Genomic DNA, 18,957 nt, shown 5'->3' on the forward strand with positions numbered 1-18,957 from the left:
GGGGGGGGGGGGTCTTTTTCCTTATATTTGTATAGTAAGAAAAGCTTGTGAACACTCTAGAAGTCACATTTTTTTGTCCAGTCATCATGAAACTTGGTCAAAACATTGGTTTTATGGATATCTTGTTATGATATTTAGGCCGAGTTCCTTTATGGTTGCGGTCTGTTGAAAAACATGGCTTTAAATGGCTTTATAGTGTAACCTTGCTTACACTCTTCTATGAAATTACTGATGTACACATTGAATGAAGTTTATGCATATTATGATATTCATGATCTCCATGCAGTCATGTGTATATTAATTCTGCCTATAAGATATACAGTTAAATTGCCAAAAAAAATTTTATTTATTTTTGTTCCTTTCTGAAGAGGATTATTATGTTTATGATTGGTTGGGGATGAAGTGCAACAAACATATTTTTGCCATTTGAAAACCCTTTATTAAATAATCTCAAAATTTTAAGAAGTAAAATTGATTTCACAGAAAATTACTTTAGGGAGAAACAACTGTATATAACAGTTTAGAGTCAGGCCCCAAATTCCTCTGCTGGCCACTTTTCACACATTTTGTTGCATGTAATTTAATGACCTCAGACCAATGAAATAACCATTAGCCACAGCAGGTACCTCATTATCTCTGACAGTTGCTTGATGCCTAACCCCTTGTTTACAGCCCTTTGCAGTGAATAGCAAGGAACAGCAATTGCTATACAGTGGTATCAATATAGAGATAAACACATAAATACATCTGTCTGGCATTTATTTTCATATAAAAATCAGCATGCTGACTGCATAAAAAGAACAGATTACAACATTGAAGCAAGCTCTTGAAATAGCAAAATTATGTACCTATATATTTCCAAGAGAGGTTTATAGGAGGTTTTGGGGATTCCGATAATGACGTCACGTTTGCGCATGCTCAAATTTTGGCCGTCAAAACTGCAGCCATTCTGCTATTGTTTGCATGTGATGAACCGCATCGTGATAAGGTTACAATCATATTCGCGACCCTTTTGAAGAACAAAAAATACTCAGAACTTGAAATTCTTTCAGATTAAAGTGAATCCAATGAACGAACACAAATAAGGACGAAAACAAACAACAAATTGATTGAATTTATGTAATCAACATATAGAAACTGTTTTGAACCTATTTGTCTGTAAAAACTTGCCTTGTTACAGATTAACTAAATCCTCTTGATAAATGTAAATGCTTTTACTTAATTGTTCACACCAGTTTTGACACTCTTTGTTTCAGCATTTTTAACCCAGTGTTTAATTGCCCCTTTGTTTATCACAAACTGATTATCTCGATATGATCGGATACTGTCCAGACAATTACTATGAAAACAGTGTGTAATAAACCCAGGGACCTATACTTGTATGACTGTGTATGGGGTCTCTGCATAAACCACATGTGTTTGGTCATTAAACACAATTTATGATACCTTCATGTCATCTCTTGGCATATTAAGTCAAAAACTTAACAGTTGCTTTAATAAAATATTTGAAAATAGAAATTTGTCCGAAATGGATTAACTGCTAGGAACTATTAAGTATATATATTAGCCAGTTTAAACATAACAATAAAGTGTTTTATAACTATACATGTAAAATATTTTGCAAATTTACTGCTACACAATTAACGTATTTAACGGGTACCTGCTAATGTAAACTCTGCTATAATGTGTAAAGATCGTGCGTTACTGCAGTGTTCGAAACATCATCATGAAAACAAGCAATCACGTTTGGTCATTATACGGATATAAAATACTTGCGTAAAATAAATTAAATATGTAGATTTATGGTATCATTAAATGCTAGATTTGTATCGCTCATTATCACTAGAGAAGAGTTTTCAATATACCGGTACATGTACATGCAAAGACAGTTCAATTTGCACCATTTAAATTCAGGTGTTTTTTCAATTGGAATGCTTAAATTTATTAATATTTTCATTCAATGTAAACGAAACGAAAATTCATTCAATGTAAAAGAAAATTAAAAACAACATTTCAAGATTGAAATGTATTGAGCTATTTAAGGGCTTTGTTTTATAACTGATTCAATACTACCCTTACACTAAATTTCAATCTCTGATGAAAAATAACACTATCGCATCCACACCACTTATAATAATATTCAAATTATTGTATGTTTTATAATTTTTGAAATATTATTATGCCCCCCTTCGAAGAAGAGGGGGTATATTGCTTTGCACATGTCGGTCTGTCGGTCGGTCCGTCCACCAGGTGGTTTCCGGATGATAACTCAAGAACGCTTGGGGCTAGGATCATGAAACTTCATAGGTACATTGATCATGACTTGCAGATGACCCCTATTGATTTTGAGGTCACTAGGTCAAAGGTCAAGGTCATGGTGACCCGAAATAGTAAAATGGTTTCCGGATGATAACTCAAGAACACATACGCCTAGGGTCATGAAACTTCATGGGTAGATTGATCATGACTCGCAGATGACCCCTAATGATTTTGAGGTCACTAGGTCAAAGGTCAAGGTCACGGTGACCCGAAATAGTAAAATGGTTTCCGGATGATAACTCAAGAACGCATACACCTAGGATCACGAAACTTCATGGGTAGATTGATCATGACTCGCAGATGACCCCTATTGATTTTGAGGTCACTAGGTCAAAGGTCAAGGTCACGGTGACCCGAAATAGTAAAATGGTTTTCGGATGATAACTCAAGAATGCATATGCCTAGGATCATGAAACTTCATAGGTAGATTGATCATGACTCGCAGATAACCCCTATCGATTTTCAGGTCACAAGGTCAAAGGTCAAGGTCACGGTGACCCAAAATAGTAAAATGATTTTCGGATGATTACTCAAGAACGCTTTTGCATAGGATCATGACACTTCATAGGTACATTGATCGTGACTCGCAGATGACCCCTATTGATTTTCAGGTCACTAGGTCAAAGGTCAAGGTCACAGTGACAAAATACGTATTCACACAATGGCTGCCACTACAACGGACAGCCCATATGGGGGGCATGCATGTTTTACAAACAGCCCTTGTTTATTAAAGTCTTACTTAAAAAAGAATACGAGTATTTATAGTTTTGTTTTATGAAATTGTAAGTCTTCCGACGACCTTTACTCTGATACAATGTAATTGGCCGCAATCGAGAAGTTGACGGCCAATCTATTTTTAGTAACGGAAAACCCCTCTTGTGACGTCACACAAAATCCTCCTATACAATATATATAAATTAAATGGGCGTGATATTTCATATTTCTTAGCTTTAAGTTCAGTGATGCCTGATTGAACTTACACAATATGGCTATTATTTAACTTATAACTATCACAAAGTCCCAGTGTATATTATGAATATCAAGAAGAAAAAGTAAAGATATGTACGTAAAAATATCCTTTACAGCTTAGGCAACAACTGTTGTCAAAATTCTATTTTATTGATCAATAAAAAATAGATTGAAATATTCTCCAACTTTACTGTTGAACATTTATTGACAAAAAACTATCGTGTCTACATGATGTACACATATCATATCACAGATATACTTTGTTCAAGAATTAAAGAGATAGAGAAAATGTACTTAATACCAACTATTTGCGATACTTATGATATTAAATGCAGCTTGTATTTGAGAATAAATTTCACAATTAAAATGCATTTTAGTTTTGCATTGGTTGTCAATAAAGAGTAGAAGCGTAGAGGAATAGTTTACAAACAACACTTACAATGTGAATAATTAACAAAAATTAACTCTTAAATGAAGTATGAAATTTCATTTTAAATCATAAATACAGATTGATATACAAAAGTCATGTAGGCCTACATGGATGATATGTGAAATACAGTATTATGCGAAAGTCAGAAATACCATTATTCTAATTAATTTTATATACAGACGTCATGTATGATATGTGAAATGCAGTATTACTTGAAAATCAGAGTATCATTGTTCTAAATAACTTTGAATGCAAAAACAGTGAAAACGTATTTTAATGATAGAGCACACTAAGTCTGTACTATCGCCTGTCTGCTCAGCACTCGTCCTCTTTAGAAGATTTTGCACTAAATAATCGAACTATAAAGCGCAAGTTAAGTATGTACGCCTGTCTGTATGAAGTACTTTTATTAATTTGAACTCCACCTTCCCAGAATAGTTTAGTTCCTTTGGGTCTCAGGTGAGCGCCGTAGGGCCCATGGCCCTCTTGTTTTGGTCTGCTTTCCCATTCTAGAGAGCATTTTTGTGTATTTCCCCATAATCTTAACAGATTCTAATTAGTGATAACAACATAATAAATTATGATTTTGTTTTTTCATTTCATTGTTCTTCCAGGTGCAATCAAACTGCAAACATCTGTGTCACCAATCCATGTAGTTCAGCTGGAACTAGAACATGTATGGACTCAAGCAATGGACAGAATCTTCGCAGAAGGTGCATTTGCAAGCCGGGATATGGTGGAGAATCATGTGCCCAGGACATAAGTGAGAAGCAGTATTATATTATTTTGAGTTTTTTAGCTCACCTGTGATCGCCTTTTGTCTGTCATCCTTCGTCATTATTTGCCTTGTTAACACTCTAGAGGCCTTATTTATTGTCCAATCTTCATGAAACTTGGTTAGAACATGTGTCCCAATGAAATCTTGGACTTTTTACGAGTTTGACAATTGTTCCGGTTGGTTGAAAACATGGCTGCCAGGGGCTGTGGCAGTTTTCCTTATAGTGGGGGACATATTGTTTTTTTTATATTAGAAAATGATGATGCAGTATTGATGGTCTAAATTATTTTTTTTTTAATTCTGAAAGTGCCTAAATCCCTCAACCTAATAAAAACCGTTCAAACTGCTCGGGAATATGATTTGTTTCATATACATGTAGTTTGTTATCCAACGTGACTTTCTTATTGTTCAGAAAAAACAACAACACTATTTGTTTATACAGAGTAATGCTCTCAGTGTTTTTTTTCATTCAAAGTTGGGTCCGGTAATCCGCCCCATTCCCAATGGAAAAAAGTATATATTTTTTCCCAAATTGGAGCTAAAAATTCCCAATGGAAGGTTCGCCCCCCCCCCCCCCTAAAAAAAATAAATAAATAAAAAAAATTTAGATCTCAATATTTTGTTCATCTCCCATCCATATAAGTTCAACCTTACTAAATATAATATTGATAACACTTGTATTCTCAATGAAGAAGCATTTTTTAGCAAAACCACAACAATACTTTTTCCCAATTTTATTCAAAATGCCGCAAATTTTCCCAATCCAAAGGGACCCGGTCCCATTCCCAAAACGGTGAAAAAACACACTGAGTTCTGTGTTTTTTAAGGGACATGATTATGCAATCGTAGATCTAGAATTTTTTAAGCCATTTATAACTTAATAATGACTGTTTTTGACTCAAACTCAATCCTTAGCTTTATTTTGATGTTTGTACCGTATTGCAGTGTATTTAAATTCTTCTAAGTATTTCTTATATTTATATTTTATTTGTAGAGGTTTGAAACAGATGCCCTGCAAAGGGGAATGAAGCACGCTTTTTGAACAATAGGATATGAATAGAAAATTCAGTAAATTTAAGTTATATTAATTAAATGTTCAATATGCAATTAAGTGTTTAATTTGCAGTTTTCTGTTTTAAAATTTAAACACAAAGAAAGGTTAGAACAATAAAGGTGTTTGCACTCCTATGATGACTCAAATTTATCTTGGACACAATGTGGGGCCTCACAGTTTTGTTTGCTAAGCATGATTCATACATTCCAACTGTGACATATATTTACATTTAGAGCATACATTCCGACTGTGACATATATTTACATTTAGAGCATACATTGCCACTGTGACATATATTTACATTTAGAGCATACATTGCCACTGTGACATATATTTACATTTAGAGCATACATTGCCACTGTGACATATATTTACATTTAGAGCATACATTCCCACTGTGTCATATATTTACATTTAGAGCATATATTGCCACTGTGTCATATATTTACATTTAGAGCATACATTGCCACTGTGACATATATTTACATTTAGAGCATACATTCCCACTGTATCATATATTAACATTTAGAGCATACATTGCCACTGTGTCATTTATTTACATTTAGAGCATATTTTGCCACTGTGACATATATTTACATTTAGAGCATACATTGCCACTGTGACATATATTTACATTTAGAGCATACATTGCCACTGTGTCATATATTTACATTTAGAGCATACATTGTCACTGTGTCATATATTTACATTTGGAGCATACAATCCCACTGTGTCATATATTTACATTTAGAGCATACATTGCCACAGTGTCATATATTTACATTTAGAGCATACATTGCCACTGTGACATATATTTACATTGAGAGCATACATTGCCACTGTGTCATATATTTACATTTAGAGCATACATTGCCACTGTGTCATATATTTACATTTAGAGCATACATTGCCACTGTGACATATATTTACATTTAGAGCATACATTCCCACTGTGACATATATTTACATTTAGAGCATATATTCCCACTGTGTCATATATTTACATTTAGAGCATACCTTTCCACTGTGTCATATATTTACATTTAGAGCATACATTGCCACTGTGTCATATATTTATATTTAGAGCATATATTACCACTGTGTCATATATTTACATTTAGAGCATACATTGCCACTGTGTCATATATTTACATTTAGAGCATACATTCCCACTGTGACATATATTTACATTTAGAGCATACATTGCCACTGTGTCATATATTTACATTTAGAGCATACATTGCCACTGTGTCATATATTTGCATTTAGAGCATGCATTCCCACTGTGACATATATTTACATTTAGAGCATACATTCCCACTGTGACATATATTTACATTTAGAGAATATATTCCCACTGTGGTTTATATTTAAATTTAGAGCATACATTGCCACTGTGTCATATATTTACATTTAGAGCATACATTGCCACTGTGACATATATTTACATTTAGAGTAGACATTGCCACTGTGACATATATTTACATTTAGAGCATACATTGCCACTGTGTCATATATTTACATTTAGAGCATACATTGTCACTGTGTCATATATTTACATTTAGAGCATACATTGCCACTGTGTCATATATTTACATTTAGATCATACATTGCCACTGTGTCATATATTTACATTAAGAGCATACATTGCCACTGTGACATATATTTACATTTAGAGCATACATTGCCACTGTGTCATATATTTACATTTAGAGCATACATTGCCACTGTGCCATGTATTTACATTTAGAGCATACGTTGCCACTGTGACATATATTTACATTTAGAGCATACATTGCCACTGTGTCATATATTTACATTAAGAGCATACATTCCCACTGTGTCATATATTTACATTTAGAGCATACATTACCACTGTGACGTATATTTACATTTAGAGCATACATTGCCACTGTGTCAAATATTTACATTTAGAGCATACATTGCCACTGTGTCATATATTCACATTTAGAGCATACATTCCCACTGTGTCATATATTTACATTTAGAGGCTCACTTACACAAAAAATCTCAAATATTTATTTAATCCACTGATTAATTATCCAATATTTATTTAATCCACTGATTTATTCAAATGTGTTTAGTCTTGTCAATAATTCATCAAAAATAACAAAAACATAGTTACTTTTTAATTGATATATGTTTTAATTTTTATTTAGATGGGTAGATGCAGATTTAAAATAGTGGAACTGCAACAGAGACTATAACTGATTGCAACACATGCGTAATTTGAAACATTTATATGTTGTCAAAATGTTTTGTACTTATTTTTGTTACAGATGAGTGTCTTTCCAACCCATGCATCAATGGTGGAACATGTGTTGATCAAGTTAACGGTTTCCAATGTGTTTGTAAGTCATCATACACTAGTGTATTTTGCGAGGCGTACATCAATCCTTGCCAGTCAACCACATGCAGTGGCCAGGGCACTTGTGTGGATGTATATCGTTACGGCAAACATTTCTGCTCCTGCAATGCAGGGTACACAGGTGGTAAGTGTCTTGTTTGTTTGTATGGGTTTTCACATATTTTTAAAGTATTTCAGTAACACTGTGGCAGTCAGCTTAAATCAAACTTTTCTGGTAAGCCAATACCAGTGCACATACTGGCACTCCTGTAAATAAAGATTTTCCTACTTGAATCAGAGGGAAGAATTGACCTAGAAATAATTGTACACCCAATCACCATACAAGTAATTTATCTGGAATGAAACAAGCAATTATCAGATTGCTAGTCCAGAGGTATATCTAGTGAGATAGGTTGTTACGTCAAAGTCTCATTTCTCACTTCTGTCAATCAAGGCACACATATCTTGATTTGACATATACTGTAAACTTGCATTGTGTCACCTTGCACTCAATTTTATTTCCATAATACTTTTATCAACTTAAAAATATTAGTAACAAATCTGTCTGATACAATGTAGTTGTTTTTTCAAAAAAGTATAGTGTTACAAATTAATGCTTTAAAGCATAAAATGAAAAAAGTGTAAAAATCTATGTATTTCCTAAGGCAAATTTCCCCTGTTTTGAACATTATAGATATTGTGTTTTAAATGTCAAGGTTTAGATAATTATAAAACTTCTTTTATTAATTTGTGTAAGCATTTTATGATAGTTGTACATAAATACAATATGTTTAATAACTTTATGCAACATCTCAAATTATCAGCGGCAACATGGTTATGGCGTATTTATTGGTGGGAAGGGTAATCTGTTTGAACTTGAGTGGGGGATGGATAAACTGTGCAATTCTCTAAGTCATAGGTGAATGCTGTGGAATGAACCTGGTCAAAATGCAGATGGTATAAAGCTGATCAATATTTGAAAATTCTGAATTGACTATCATTAGAAGTTATTAATACTTTTAAAAAGTCTCAAACCATGTCAATAAAAACTAATCTTTACACACAACAAAGATAAAAATGTCCGACTCAAATGCAAAATCGACTCAAGGGTGAGTTACCCGACTGTGGCAATAGAAGCTGTAACCTTAAATTGTGTGGTGAAACAAATTAATTTTCATATTTTGGATCTAGGTATTCCCATAGACAATTTTATTTCTCAAAGTTTGTATATTCCTTCTGTTGTTATTATTTAGAAAATATATATAAAATGATGTATCACTAGTGATTGGTATTTTCCTAGTTTTCTGAGGGGACATATTAACATTTGTGTGCATATGTTTTCTTTATTCCAATTGTAATTCTTTCTTTTCTATCATAAATGCATGTTTCATGCGTTTATTTATTAATATCTATATGGAGAAAAAGTCTTGCTTTATCAATATTTATGTACATAAGAGTTGCATTTGTTAAATGTCCATGACAAAAATAGGGAACAAAATGTAGGGTTGGCAACTTAGATTGTCTGAGAATCCTTTATTTTTTTCGTAAATGTTTCTTTAACTTTGATTTAATGCGCAGAATACCATGGTTATAGGAAATATTTGAAGGAAAAACAAAAAATGAATGTTGTATCACAGTTCTTAGACCTTAAAAAATATCCACGATCTTCATACCAGTTGTCAAAAGCTTATATTTTGTTCTTTTGAAGGAAACTATGTTGAATACAGTCTTGAACGTGACAAGGCACCTGTAGATATCAACAGTTATTCCACAAGGTGGGTCACAGTTGCTGATGTTCATGCATGTCGAAGCCAGTGCACAAGTAGAGGCCCAAACTGTGATAGGTTTACATATCAAGCTTCTGGCAATCAGTGCTACATTTGGTTGCCTAGTGACATGCCTACCTTTGGAACACAGGTGGGCTACAACACCTTTACCAAGCACGAGTCACAGCAAACAGGTGAGACACATTATGTACTTAGTTGGCTTGTGTAACTAAATCATGAGGTTTGCCTTTTTCAAAAATTGTAGTTCATTTAGAGTTTTTCAATTTTAATGATATATTATACATCACCTTTTAGCTTACCAAAATAAGGCACTTTTTTTTGTATGTGATAATTGTCACTTTATAGAAAAAAACTTTGTTTTGGTGTTACTGGATATTTCATTGACTGTTATACTTTTGATTTATAACATCAACATTTATGTTGTTTTCAGAAGTCTGAAGAAATTTATAATTTTGAGAGACATTAAACATGTAAAAAAAAGGTTAATATTGCAATAAGGAGTAAAATAACAGTGGTATTATTCTTTGCTTAATATCTGTACACAAGTTTTGTTCTGTAAAGTAAAAGGTTAATAACTCACATACCATTCTGTGTTGTTTCATAAAGTTGAATCTTGAATGGCTGCCATTTCATATGTGTTTTTTGTTCTATTTACAGATGACTTTTGGACTATAAGATATAATGTATTAGCCCCATCTACATTAGCTGTAGCTGAAAGTGAACGCTTAAATGATCTTACAAATGTAAGTATACATTTAAATTACCAGTAATTGAAGATGTTTTTTTATTTTGATGGCAACCATTTTAATAATGAATAAAGCATTTTTATTTAAATCTCTGTCATAATATTCAAATAACTTTTAGTTTATAAGTTTCTTTTGTTAAATCTGCTTTATTATTAGATCAATAATTTATTCTTATGTTTGTGTAATATTTGACTATAGTCTGGCAAAAGGTTCACTCACTCACAACCATTCTGAAACAGATTTTGTATACTTCAATGTGACAAGTGAAATAAATTGTTAACTCCTTTATTGAAGAAATCTGTTTTGCAGCTTGGATTGCACATATGCCATGGGTCTGCGCCCATCGATGTGCGATGCTGCTCTGTTGGCCAGGACTGCACTGGCAAGGCTCTGGACCCTGCCAAGTGTGCTGACGTGGACCGTTCCAACCTGGTGGATGGAGGAAACCCTGGTGTGAGGACTGCCAACGATCCCACAAACTACGTTGTGCAGTTCAAATGCTCTTTAAATAGAGGTTAGTTACATTAACCAATACTTGTATGTGTATACATGTGTGCTAAAAAATATTTGTTTTTCATGACAGTTCCTTTTTAAAATTGTACGAATTTGTTGTAGTTTGTTTATTTTTTCTTATTAAACATTGTAAGGATTTATAATTCACTTATAATAAAACTGATGTACAAAATTGAAGTGAATATTTAAAACTTCTCAATATGGACACATCTATAACTTAAGTGCTTATATAACTCAAGCATTTTAGTCATCCTTTGTGCCCTCGAGTTGAAGAAGTTTAATTGAATATTATTTTTCAGTTCTCTTCGTATTGAATGTGATTTGTTCTTTTGTTTTCAGTGTTTTTGTCTAATACATGCACCCAGAAGAATGACTACTGTAAGCCCGATCCCTGTGTTAGAGGACTGTGCCAACTCACATTTGCTGGGTACAGTTGCTCATGTCCGAGTGGGTATACAGGGAAGAACTGTCAGACAGACATCAATGAGTGTGCCACCAACCCTTGTTCTAATGGCGGAACATGCACAGACAAGGTCAACGGTTACCTGTGTGCCTGCAAACCTGAATATACAGGTCTACTGAAATTACTTTTCTTTTAAGTAAACTGATTGTAACCATATTTCTGCTACTTTAACTAGGTGATTTAGTTCTTTAGGTCTGACATGCTTTAAAAAAATTTTTATATTCAACCTAACCTCAGAAGGACCTTTCAAACACATGGATTTTTATGGCAGAATCTTGTCAATCATTTTGTTATTCTGTAAGACATGCTAACATGTGACAAGTTATTTTGTACAATTTCGTGTCAGGCTTTTAGTCTGACAGACATAAAATACTAGTGATGGACTGATGGCATTCTAATTATTGCCCTGTGATTTTTAGGAGCAACATGTGCAAGTCAAGTGAACTATTGTGTCGGTGTTTCATGCAGTGGTAATGGAACATGTATGAATAGGGATCAAGGCCCAGGTTACATGTGTAACTGCTTTCAAGGGTACACAGGCGCCAATTGTGAGGTATGCAGACCAGCCAGTAGGCTATAATTTGGAAAATTATTGTTAAGTTTCCGGGAAAAAATTCAACATTATGCAACGCGGGTTATTATTTATGAACAAGTTTGATAATCGATTCTTATGAAAATATTTGCAATATAATCTGCCATAACTTGACAACTTGAAATAATTGCCAAACAATGGATTAGTAACTTATTCTATTCCTATAATAATATGTTGCTATTAAAGTGATATTATGGGCATTTTTCACTGTTAAATCGAGCTGAAAAGAATGAACAGGTCAAAAGAGTTTGTTAAAATGTGGTGACTGACCAATTATCTGCAACTCATCTTGCTTCCAGTTGTTTATAACAATATATATTATATTTGATATTTTACATGACTCATCCAGTCCTCTAAGCGGAAATGATCTGCAGGGCTCAACATTAACCGAAAAACCAACTTGCCCTACCGGGCAAGTACTAAGAAAATCTACTTGCCCTGAACGTAAAGCCGCTTGCCCAAACATGAAATATCACATTAACTGTAAACCTCATATTTTTTTATAAAGATCAAAGTGATACACCATAAAACCTTTTTTGTTTTTGAACATTTAACAAAATGATTACTGCAATTAAAGTCTAATGAAAGTCTAAATTACATGCTCTTTGTTCTTTTTTGCATTTGCCTGGGCGGACAACTAGATTATAAAATAACTTGCCCGGACCCAACTTTTACTTGCCACGGGCAATAGGACAACTGTTAATGTTGAACGAATCTGCATAAAAACTAAATTTAGATTCACATCGTACATCGAATCATTTCTGTTGTCAGTTGTCAAAACGAAAGTTTGCTTGATATTCAAATGCATTATTTTTCTCTTTACGGGATATTGTTTGAGTATGTTGATGCTGCATTAACAAATATAAGTGTATATGAAGTGAAAACACAAAAAATAAACAACGGTTGCGATAGACACCTATAAACATAGCATATACTGTTAGATGCCCATAATATCACTAAGGATTCCTTTGTTATTATGATGATGAACGGAAAAAATTGTCAAAAACTAAGTGGTCTCAAACACTCCTTAAAGGTTTGGCATTTTTGGTTTATTTTCTTGATATAAGAGGTATATAATGTTTATTTCTTGACAGAGTCAGATTAACTTCTGTGCCAGTCAACCTTGCCTGCATGGTTCTAGCTGCATACCGGCGTTGAATACGTACAGATGTGAGTGCTTGCCCGGATGGACGGGCAGGAATTGTGACAGTATAATTAACTACTGCACAGGAAGTCTGTGCCAAGGGACATGTCGCCCGGTGTTCACAACCTACTACTGCGCGTAAGTCACTATCTGATATCTGGCAGCAACTAGCAGTTTAATATACTGGCTTTAATATATTTAGATTTTCTTAATGACTACACATACATCAAAATGTGTATCTGATTGGTAAATGGTTAGCCAGCTTAAGCCTCACATTGTGTAAGAAATGAAATATTTGCAGCTGTGGGGCCAACACGTATGGAGCAAACTGCCAGAACCGCCCTACCCCCTGTCAGACCTTCAACAAGTGTCAGAATTTGGGCACATGTAGCTACAACACCACTAGTGCCATTATGGCATGTACATGTCCTGCAAGTAAGCATCTCACAACATAGAAAATGTCTTCTGCTGTCAATTAGCCTAATTTATGATTTTTGTTACAATACATTTATTGTTGTGAGATTGTTTAAATGTTGTTTTAGCTTTTATACTGCATTGAATGAAAATATTTACAAAAGCTCAGAAACGAGCCTTAAAAATAAAAACTTAAGAGAACAATACCATACATAATTGGTAAGATATTAGTTTGACCTTATCCAGACCTCAATCATTAACAATACAAAATTAGTTTCTTAGAATACTTATGCTTTGATAGATGTGTTAATATGTAGGTTTCATCTTAAACATCATCCTAATATTGTTACATTGAAAAAGTATAAAACATAAGCATAAAAAATAAAATGCAGGGGGAGCTAATTTTGGCTTCTTTTGAATAATATCTTGAGATTATGTCAAATGCCACAGCTATCAGTAGTGCTCATTTATAGCACTGAATAATGACCTGTAGATCTTGAGTCAAGAATATTGTTTTATATTTGTTAGAATACAATGGAGATGGCTGCGAATGGTTGAGGGACCTATGCAACACAGACAATCCATGCAAAAACAACGCTGATTGTAGCATCATACAGGATAATTATAAATGTACCTGTAAACCAGGTCAGAAATATATTCACATTCATGAACTATCATAAGTAAACTGAAAATCCAGCATAACCTGTTTTAGCGTTGTCAGTTTTTTCTCCAACTTTCCATTTTTGTCTCAAATGTTCACAGGAATTCTAAAAATGTCAGCACCCATCATTCTGCTTGATTTATTAGCGAGGCTTTCTTCGGAGAAAACCCGAGCTATTGTCATAGCCAGCTCGCCGTAGGCGTCGTGCTAAAACCTTAACATTGGCTCTAAAATCAAAGTGCTTCCACCTACAACTTTGAATCTTCATATGTAGATGCGCTTTGATAGTTCTACACGCCACACCCATTTTGGGTTACTAGGTCAAAGGTCAAGGTCACTTTGACCTCTAAAAATTTTTTATATTTCTGACAAGCTTTTGCAGCTGAGCATGGCACCCGTTATGCGGTGCTCTTGTTGATCTATTGTAATCAATTATAAGCAATGACATACTGAAAGCTTTTAACATTTAACATGTTCTATCTTACTTAAGAATTATAGACAATTTTGCTAAGTTTATCATTGCATGCTTTATGTTGTTTTTTTTTTGTTGATGATATTTATTTAAATATTGTCGGATAAAATGCAAATTAAATGTGACAGGCAAAGATAAAACAGACGATATAGATACATGCAAATGCAGGTTTATTGTAAACATTAATTTAGTTCCTGTTTGCCTTTTTTTTTTTAAAGCACTTATCCATTTGCCATAAAAATTGCATATGAACAGCGCTGATGTGTGAACATCAGGTTACCTGATTTTGGCATGTTCAATGGGAATACAGTGGATGTTTTTTAATTCAATGTTCACAGACAATTTTGAAAACCTGCGTCTGTTTCTGTTTATGAAATTATTTATAAAATTTATTGTTAATATTGGTTACAATTATTACATTGTTTGAATTGCAGTTGTGATTATATGGGATTATCTGATATATAACAAGAATAGCTGAATGTAAGAGGGTTTATATGCCTCTATTAACAAATAATATATTTTCAACACAACATGGCATTATGTCATATAAGCTCTGAACTTAAAATGAAGTCTGTATATAAGGCCGGTTTAGTGGCGCTGCATGGTCAACTGCATAATATTGACATAGATCTGTAATGTGTTGAAATGAGTTTATGCAAGTTGTTTGATGATGAATAAACAGTCATGGATTAAAGCAGTTTGGCTTATTGAAACTGAATTTTATTGTTATTTCTTATAGCTATATAGAATGTTGAGGCATGCTACAGAAACTTTGCTGTGTAAAAGTTTGGAAGTACAACCCTGGTATTTATAAACTGTGCATGGTGTAAAGGCTTCCACTAATTCTTACCATTATTGACATCATTTTCATTCTTCCAATGTAAGGATACACGGGCACTAACTGTGAGACGGAGATCAATGAGTGCTCAGGACGTACGTGCCCAGGTGGTGGCCAATGTTTTGATGCTATCAATGCCTACTACTGTCGGTGTCCACTCAAGAAGACGGGCAACAACTGTGGTCGAGGTCTGCTCATAAGTTATAATTATTGTTAATTTTGAAGTTGGGTTTCATGCATTTTGTATTTAAACAAGAATTTGTAAATTAAGTGTTTTGTTTACCTTTTACCTGAATCATGTGGTTTAAGATTTATTTGTCGACCTTGACAGCAATCAAAGAGCAGCCTTTCTTAAATGAAGTTTTTCAAATGCTGTTTGTTTTTGGACTTGTTCAATTCAAAACCTTCATAGCATATTTTATGCTTGCCTTGTTTCCTTCATAGCATATTTTATGCTTGCCTTGTTTCATTAATTTGTTTTGTTTAATGTTTTTAAGAATTTGATCGAAACTATGACTTCTACTTCAACCACCCAACTGGTATGGGCTTTGCTTGGATTCCATACTTCATCTTTGTACCTAATGTTGATGCCATGTCTGTCACGGGATGGGTTCGATATGCAGCTGCAAACGGAAAGGGCGTCTATTTCAACATGTTCATTGGGTAAGCCTTTTCACCAACAGTGCATGTTTAGTTTGTATTCATGTATTTTTTGTGTGCTGTCATTAAGCCATTTTCTGCAGAGCCTAGTTTGTATTATTATGTTATCTTCTGTATTGTTAAATGCACAATTTACCGTAATTACTCTATGTTTTCGGACACTCTAAGTTTTCGGACACCCCTTTTTTTAGCAAAAATAATTATTTTTCGTGACTCTTAATTTTCGGACACACGAGTTTTCGTCCATAATTTATGTCTCTAAGTTTTCGGACAGTATATTTTACAGCGCTATTTTACCAAATTTTGGTCATGTTTTCGATATCTAATGACACTTTGATCATGGGGGTTTACTACCAGATTAGCATCATAAAACATGACAGGTGCATGCCTGAGGGTAACGGACCATTACATTTGCGTTATTGGGTACTACCCCTTCTCAGTAAAATAACTATGACAAATACTAAACGCTTCAAAGTGTGATGCACCCTATAGCAAGTTTTACGAACAATGGAAGGTGTTAGACAACAACTATCTGAAATGAACAAACAAAGAATTCATAGTTTGCTTTTTTATTGTGTTAATTACAGGTTCATACTAGCGAGTATCGGTACATCACATGCTCATCTTTGAACTGGTTGGTCAAAGAACAACCTTGTAATAACTTTTTGTCAAATAAATTAAGCATTTAAAATTATATAAAATGCAGCGTAAACATATATAATTGTAATTTATACTGAACGGCATGGTATTTTACAAGCGCGTGTTATTACCGGTAGTCGTTAATACAAATGACTGTATTTTCTGAGACTTCAATTTTCGACTCTAAGTTTTCGGACACCTGTATTTTGTGAATATTTTTCGTATCTAAGTTTTCGGACACGAATTTTTTTAATTATTTTTAAGTGTCCTAAAACATAGAGTACGGTATTTGCTGTGGGCTTTATTTTTTAATCAATAGAAGTAAAAAAAATATAGCCTGTTGCATATCTTGCTTCTATTATTTATGAATAGATTTATTGAATTCATGACTTCTTTAAATACTTTACTTATTTGCTGTGTTGCTTAATTTAAATAAATGGAAATAAAATTTACTATTGCCTGTTGCATATCATGCTTCTATTACTTACTGGTCATGTACGTAATTCCGGCCACTTTTGGGACTATTTAAGAAAAATCTTTAGTGTTAGGCAACTGGTTGAAAATAAACTTCACATATATAATCCTGGGTTCAAAACTCACCTAGCATGAAAATTTAAATAGAATTAGATCGGTGAATGTTACTTAATGAACAGAAAATGATGACATGTAAACTATCCATTTTCGTAGGTTAAATGTACCTAAACAATCGGCCACTTTTCAGTTTGATCTGCAGATAAAATTACAAAGCAAAATCTTTTGAGCTCCGTTTTTTATGGATTTAAAGTGTTTCCCAATGAGGTGTGCTCTAAATTGTTGGATATAAGGTTGACACTAGTATCGAACTGTTAATGCCTGCCAAAAATAAGACTCCTAGCAATACTGGTAGTAGAAAACCGAAGAGGAAAACAATTTCGCCAATATTAGAGGATAGCACGAGGAATTCGAGCAGCGCGGGAATTGTCGAAAACGAACACGCCGATAAAAGAAGTAAACAAACCAACACACAAGTGGACACTGGTCAGTACAACCCATCTCAATCTATTGTAACGGACTTTGGCGGACACTGGCCATGTATGGCATTTTCGCAACCATACCCTGGGTACGGTCCGAGCCCCCCGCCCCCACATTCCCCGTTTGGATTTGGGCCAATGATGCAACCGCCATGGGCAACTGAAATCTTGTCCGAAATTAAGTGTATCAAAGACAAAATGAAGTCAATAGATCGTATCGAACAAACAATTAATTCCATCGCCGCGAAAGTATCTGATTTGGAAACGAAAGTAAAAGACATTGACTGCCGAGTGCAACACACAGAGACTTGTGCTCAATTTCTGGGCTCAAAACTTGATGAAAATTCCGAGGATCTCTCAAATGTGAGCTCAAAGATTAAACAGCTCAATAAATCGTGCACGCATTTAGAAGAACAGTATCGCACCCTAGAGGCACTGCAGAAGAAGACAGAGGCAAAACTTCTCGACCTGGAGACAAAATCCATGCGCGACAACCTTGTCTTCTATGGCATTCCGGAAGTCACATCAGCTGGAACTGAGGAATGTTCTAAAATTATAGCAAACGTCATCCAAACAGTGCTGGAGATACAGGAAGAAATAAAGCTGGATTTCGCATATCGCCCAGTCATTAGGGGAAGCGCCAATGGAAACCGACCACGCCCGATCATCGTCGGTTTCCACTATAGCAAGGATCGCGATCGAATCCGCGCGGCCTCGTCCGAAGCAGCTACAAAGAACCGACTTAAGGACAAACAAATCAGCATAGGCGTACAGCTTCCAAAGGAGATCAGAGATGCCCGCAAACCACTATATGATGTAATGCGGCGCGCACAGGAAAATGGACAACGCGCTAAATTCAACGGACCCACTCTTTACATCAATGGAAGTCCGTACAAAGCTACCATGGACCACCAGTAGGGACGTCAAACGGAACATCCGATCCGCATAGCATCGTGGAATATCAACGGACTTAAACGGAAACTTAGTGACAGTGACTTTCTGGAACATGTACAACAATTCGATATAATCTTACTTTGTGAAACATGGATAAACAACAATAACCCATTCAATTTAGATATAACAAATTTCGACAGTGAACA

At 34.3% G+C, this 18,957-nt stretch overlaps 2 protein-coding genes and 1 long non-coding RNA gene across 3 annotated transcripts in view; all 3 read left to right on the forward strand.

The window, feature by feature from the left end:
- Window positions 1–10,970, forward strand: part of LOC127870052 (sushi, von Willebrand factor type A, EGF and pentraxin domain-containing protein 1-like) — a 46,998-nt gene extending 36,028 nt beyond the window's left edge. Inside the window, exons 32-34 of the mRNA XM_052412712.1 lie at window positions 4,333–4,491; window positions 7,976–8,063; window positions 10,761–10,970. Of these exons, the coding sequence (XP_052268672.1) occupies window positions 4,333–4,491; window positions 7,976–8,063; window positions 10,761–10,970 (457 nt within the window). The remainder of the gene's footprint in view (window positions 1–4,332; window positions 4,492–7,975; window positions 8,064–10,760) is intronic.
- Window positions 10,971–11,372: 402 nt separating this feature from the next.
- LOC127868869 (uncharacterized) lies at window positions 11,373–13,210 on the forward strand. Its single transcript, XR_008044282.1, has 3 exons — window positions 11,373–11,537; window positions 11,847–11,980; window positions 13,114–13,210. It is a non-coding gene; the product is annotated as an uncharacterized LOC127868869 (long non-coding RNA).
- Window positions 13,211–13,220: 10 nt separating this feature from the next.
- The window catches only part of LOC127870053 (sushi, von Willebrand factor type A, EGF and pentraxin domain-containing protein 1-like), a 40,997-nt gene continuing 35,260 nt past the window's right edge, over window positions 13,221–18,957 (forward strand). Inside the window, exons 1-5 of the mRNA XM_052412713.1 lie at window positions 13,221–13,301; window positions 13,465–13,598; window positions 14,106–14,222; window positions 15,596–15,736; window positions 16,046–16,211. Of these exons, the coding sequence (XP_052268673.1) occupies window positions 13,577–13,598; window positions 14,106–14,222; window positions 15,596–15,736; window positions 16,046–16,211 (446 nt within the window). The 5' untranslated portion in view covers window positions 13,221–13,301; window positions 13,465–13,576. The remainder of the gene's footprint in view (window positions 13,302–13,464; window positions 13,599–14,105; window positions 14,223–15,595; window positions 15,737–16,045; window positions 16,212–18,957) is intronic.

Source organism: Dreissena polymorpha, chromosome 2, assembly GCF_020536995.1.
Source record: "Dreissena polymorpha isolate Duluth1 chromosome 2, UMN_Dpol_1.0, whole genome shotgun sequence".
In the NCBI taxonomy this organism is placed as follows: Eukaryota; Metazoa; Mollusca; class Bivalvia; order Myida; family Dreissenidae; genus Dreissena; species Dreissena polymorpha.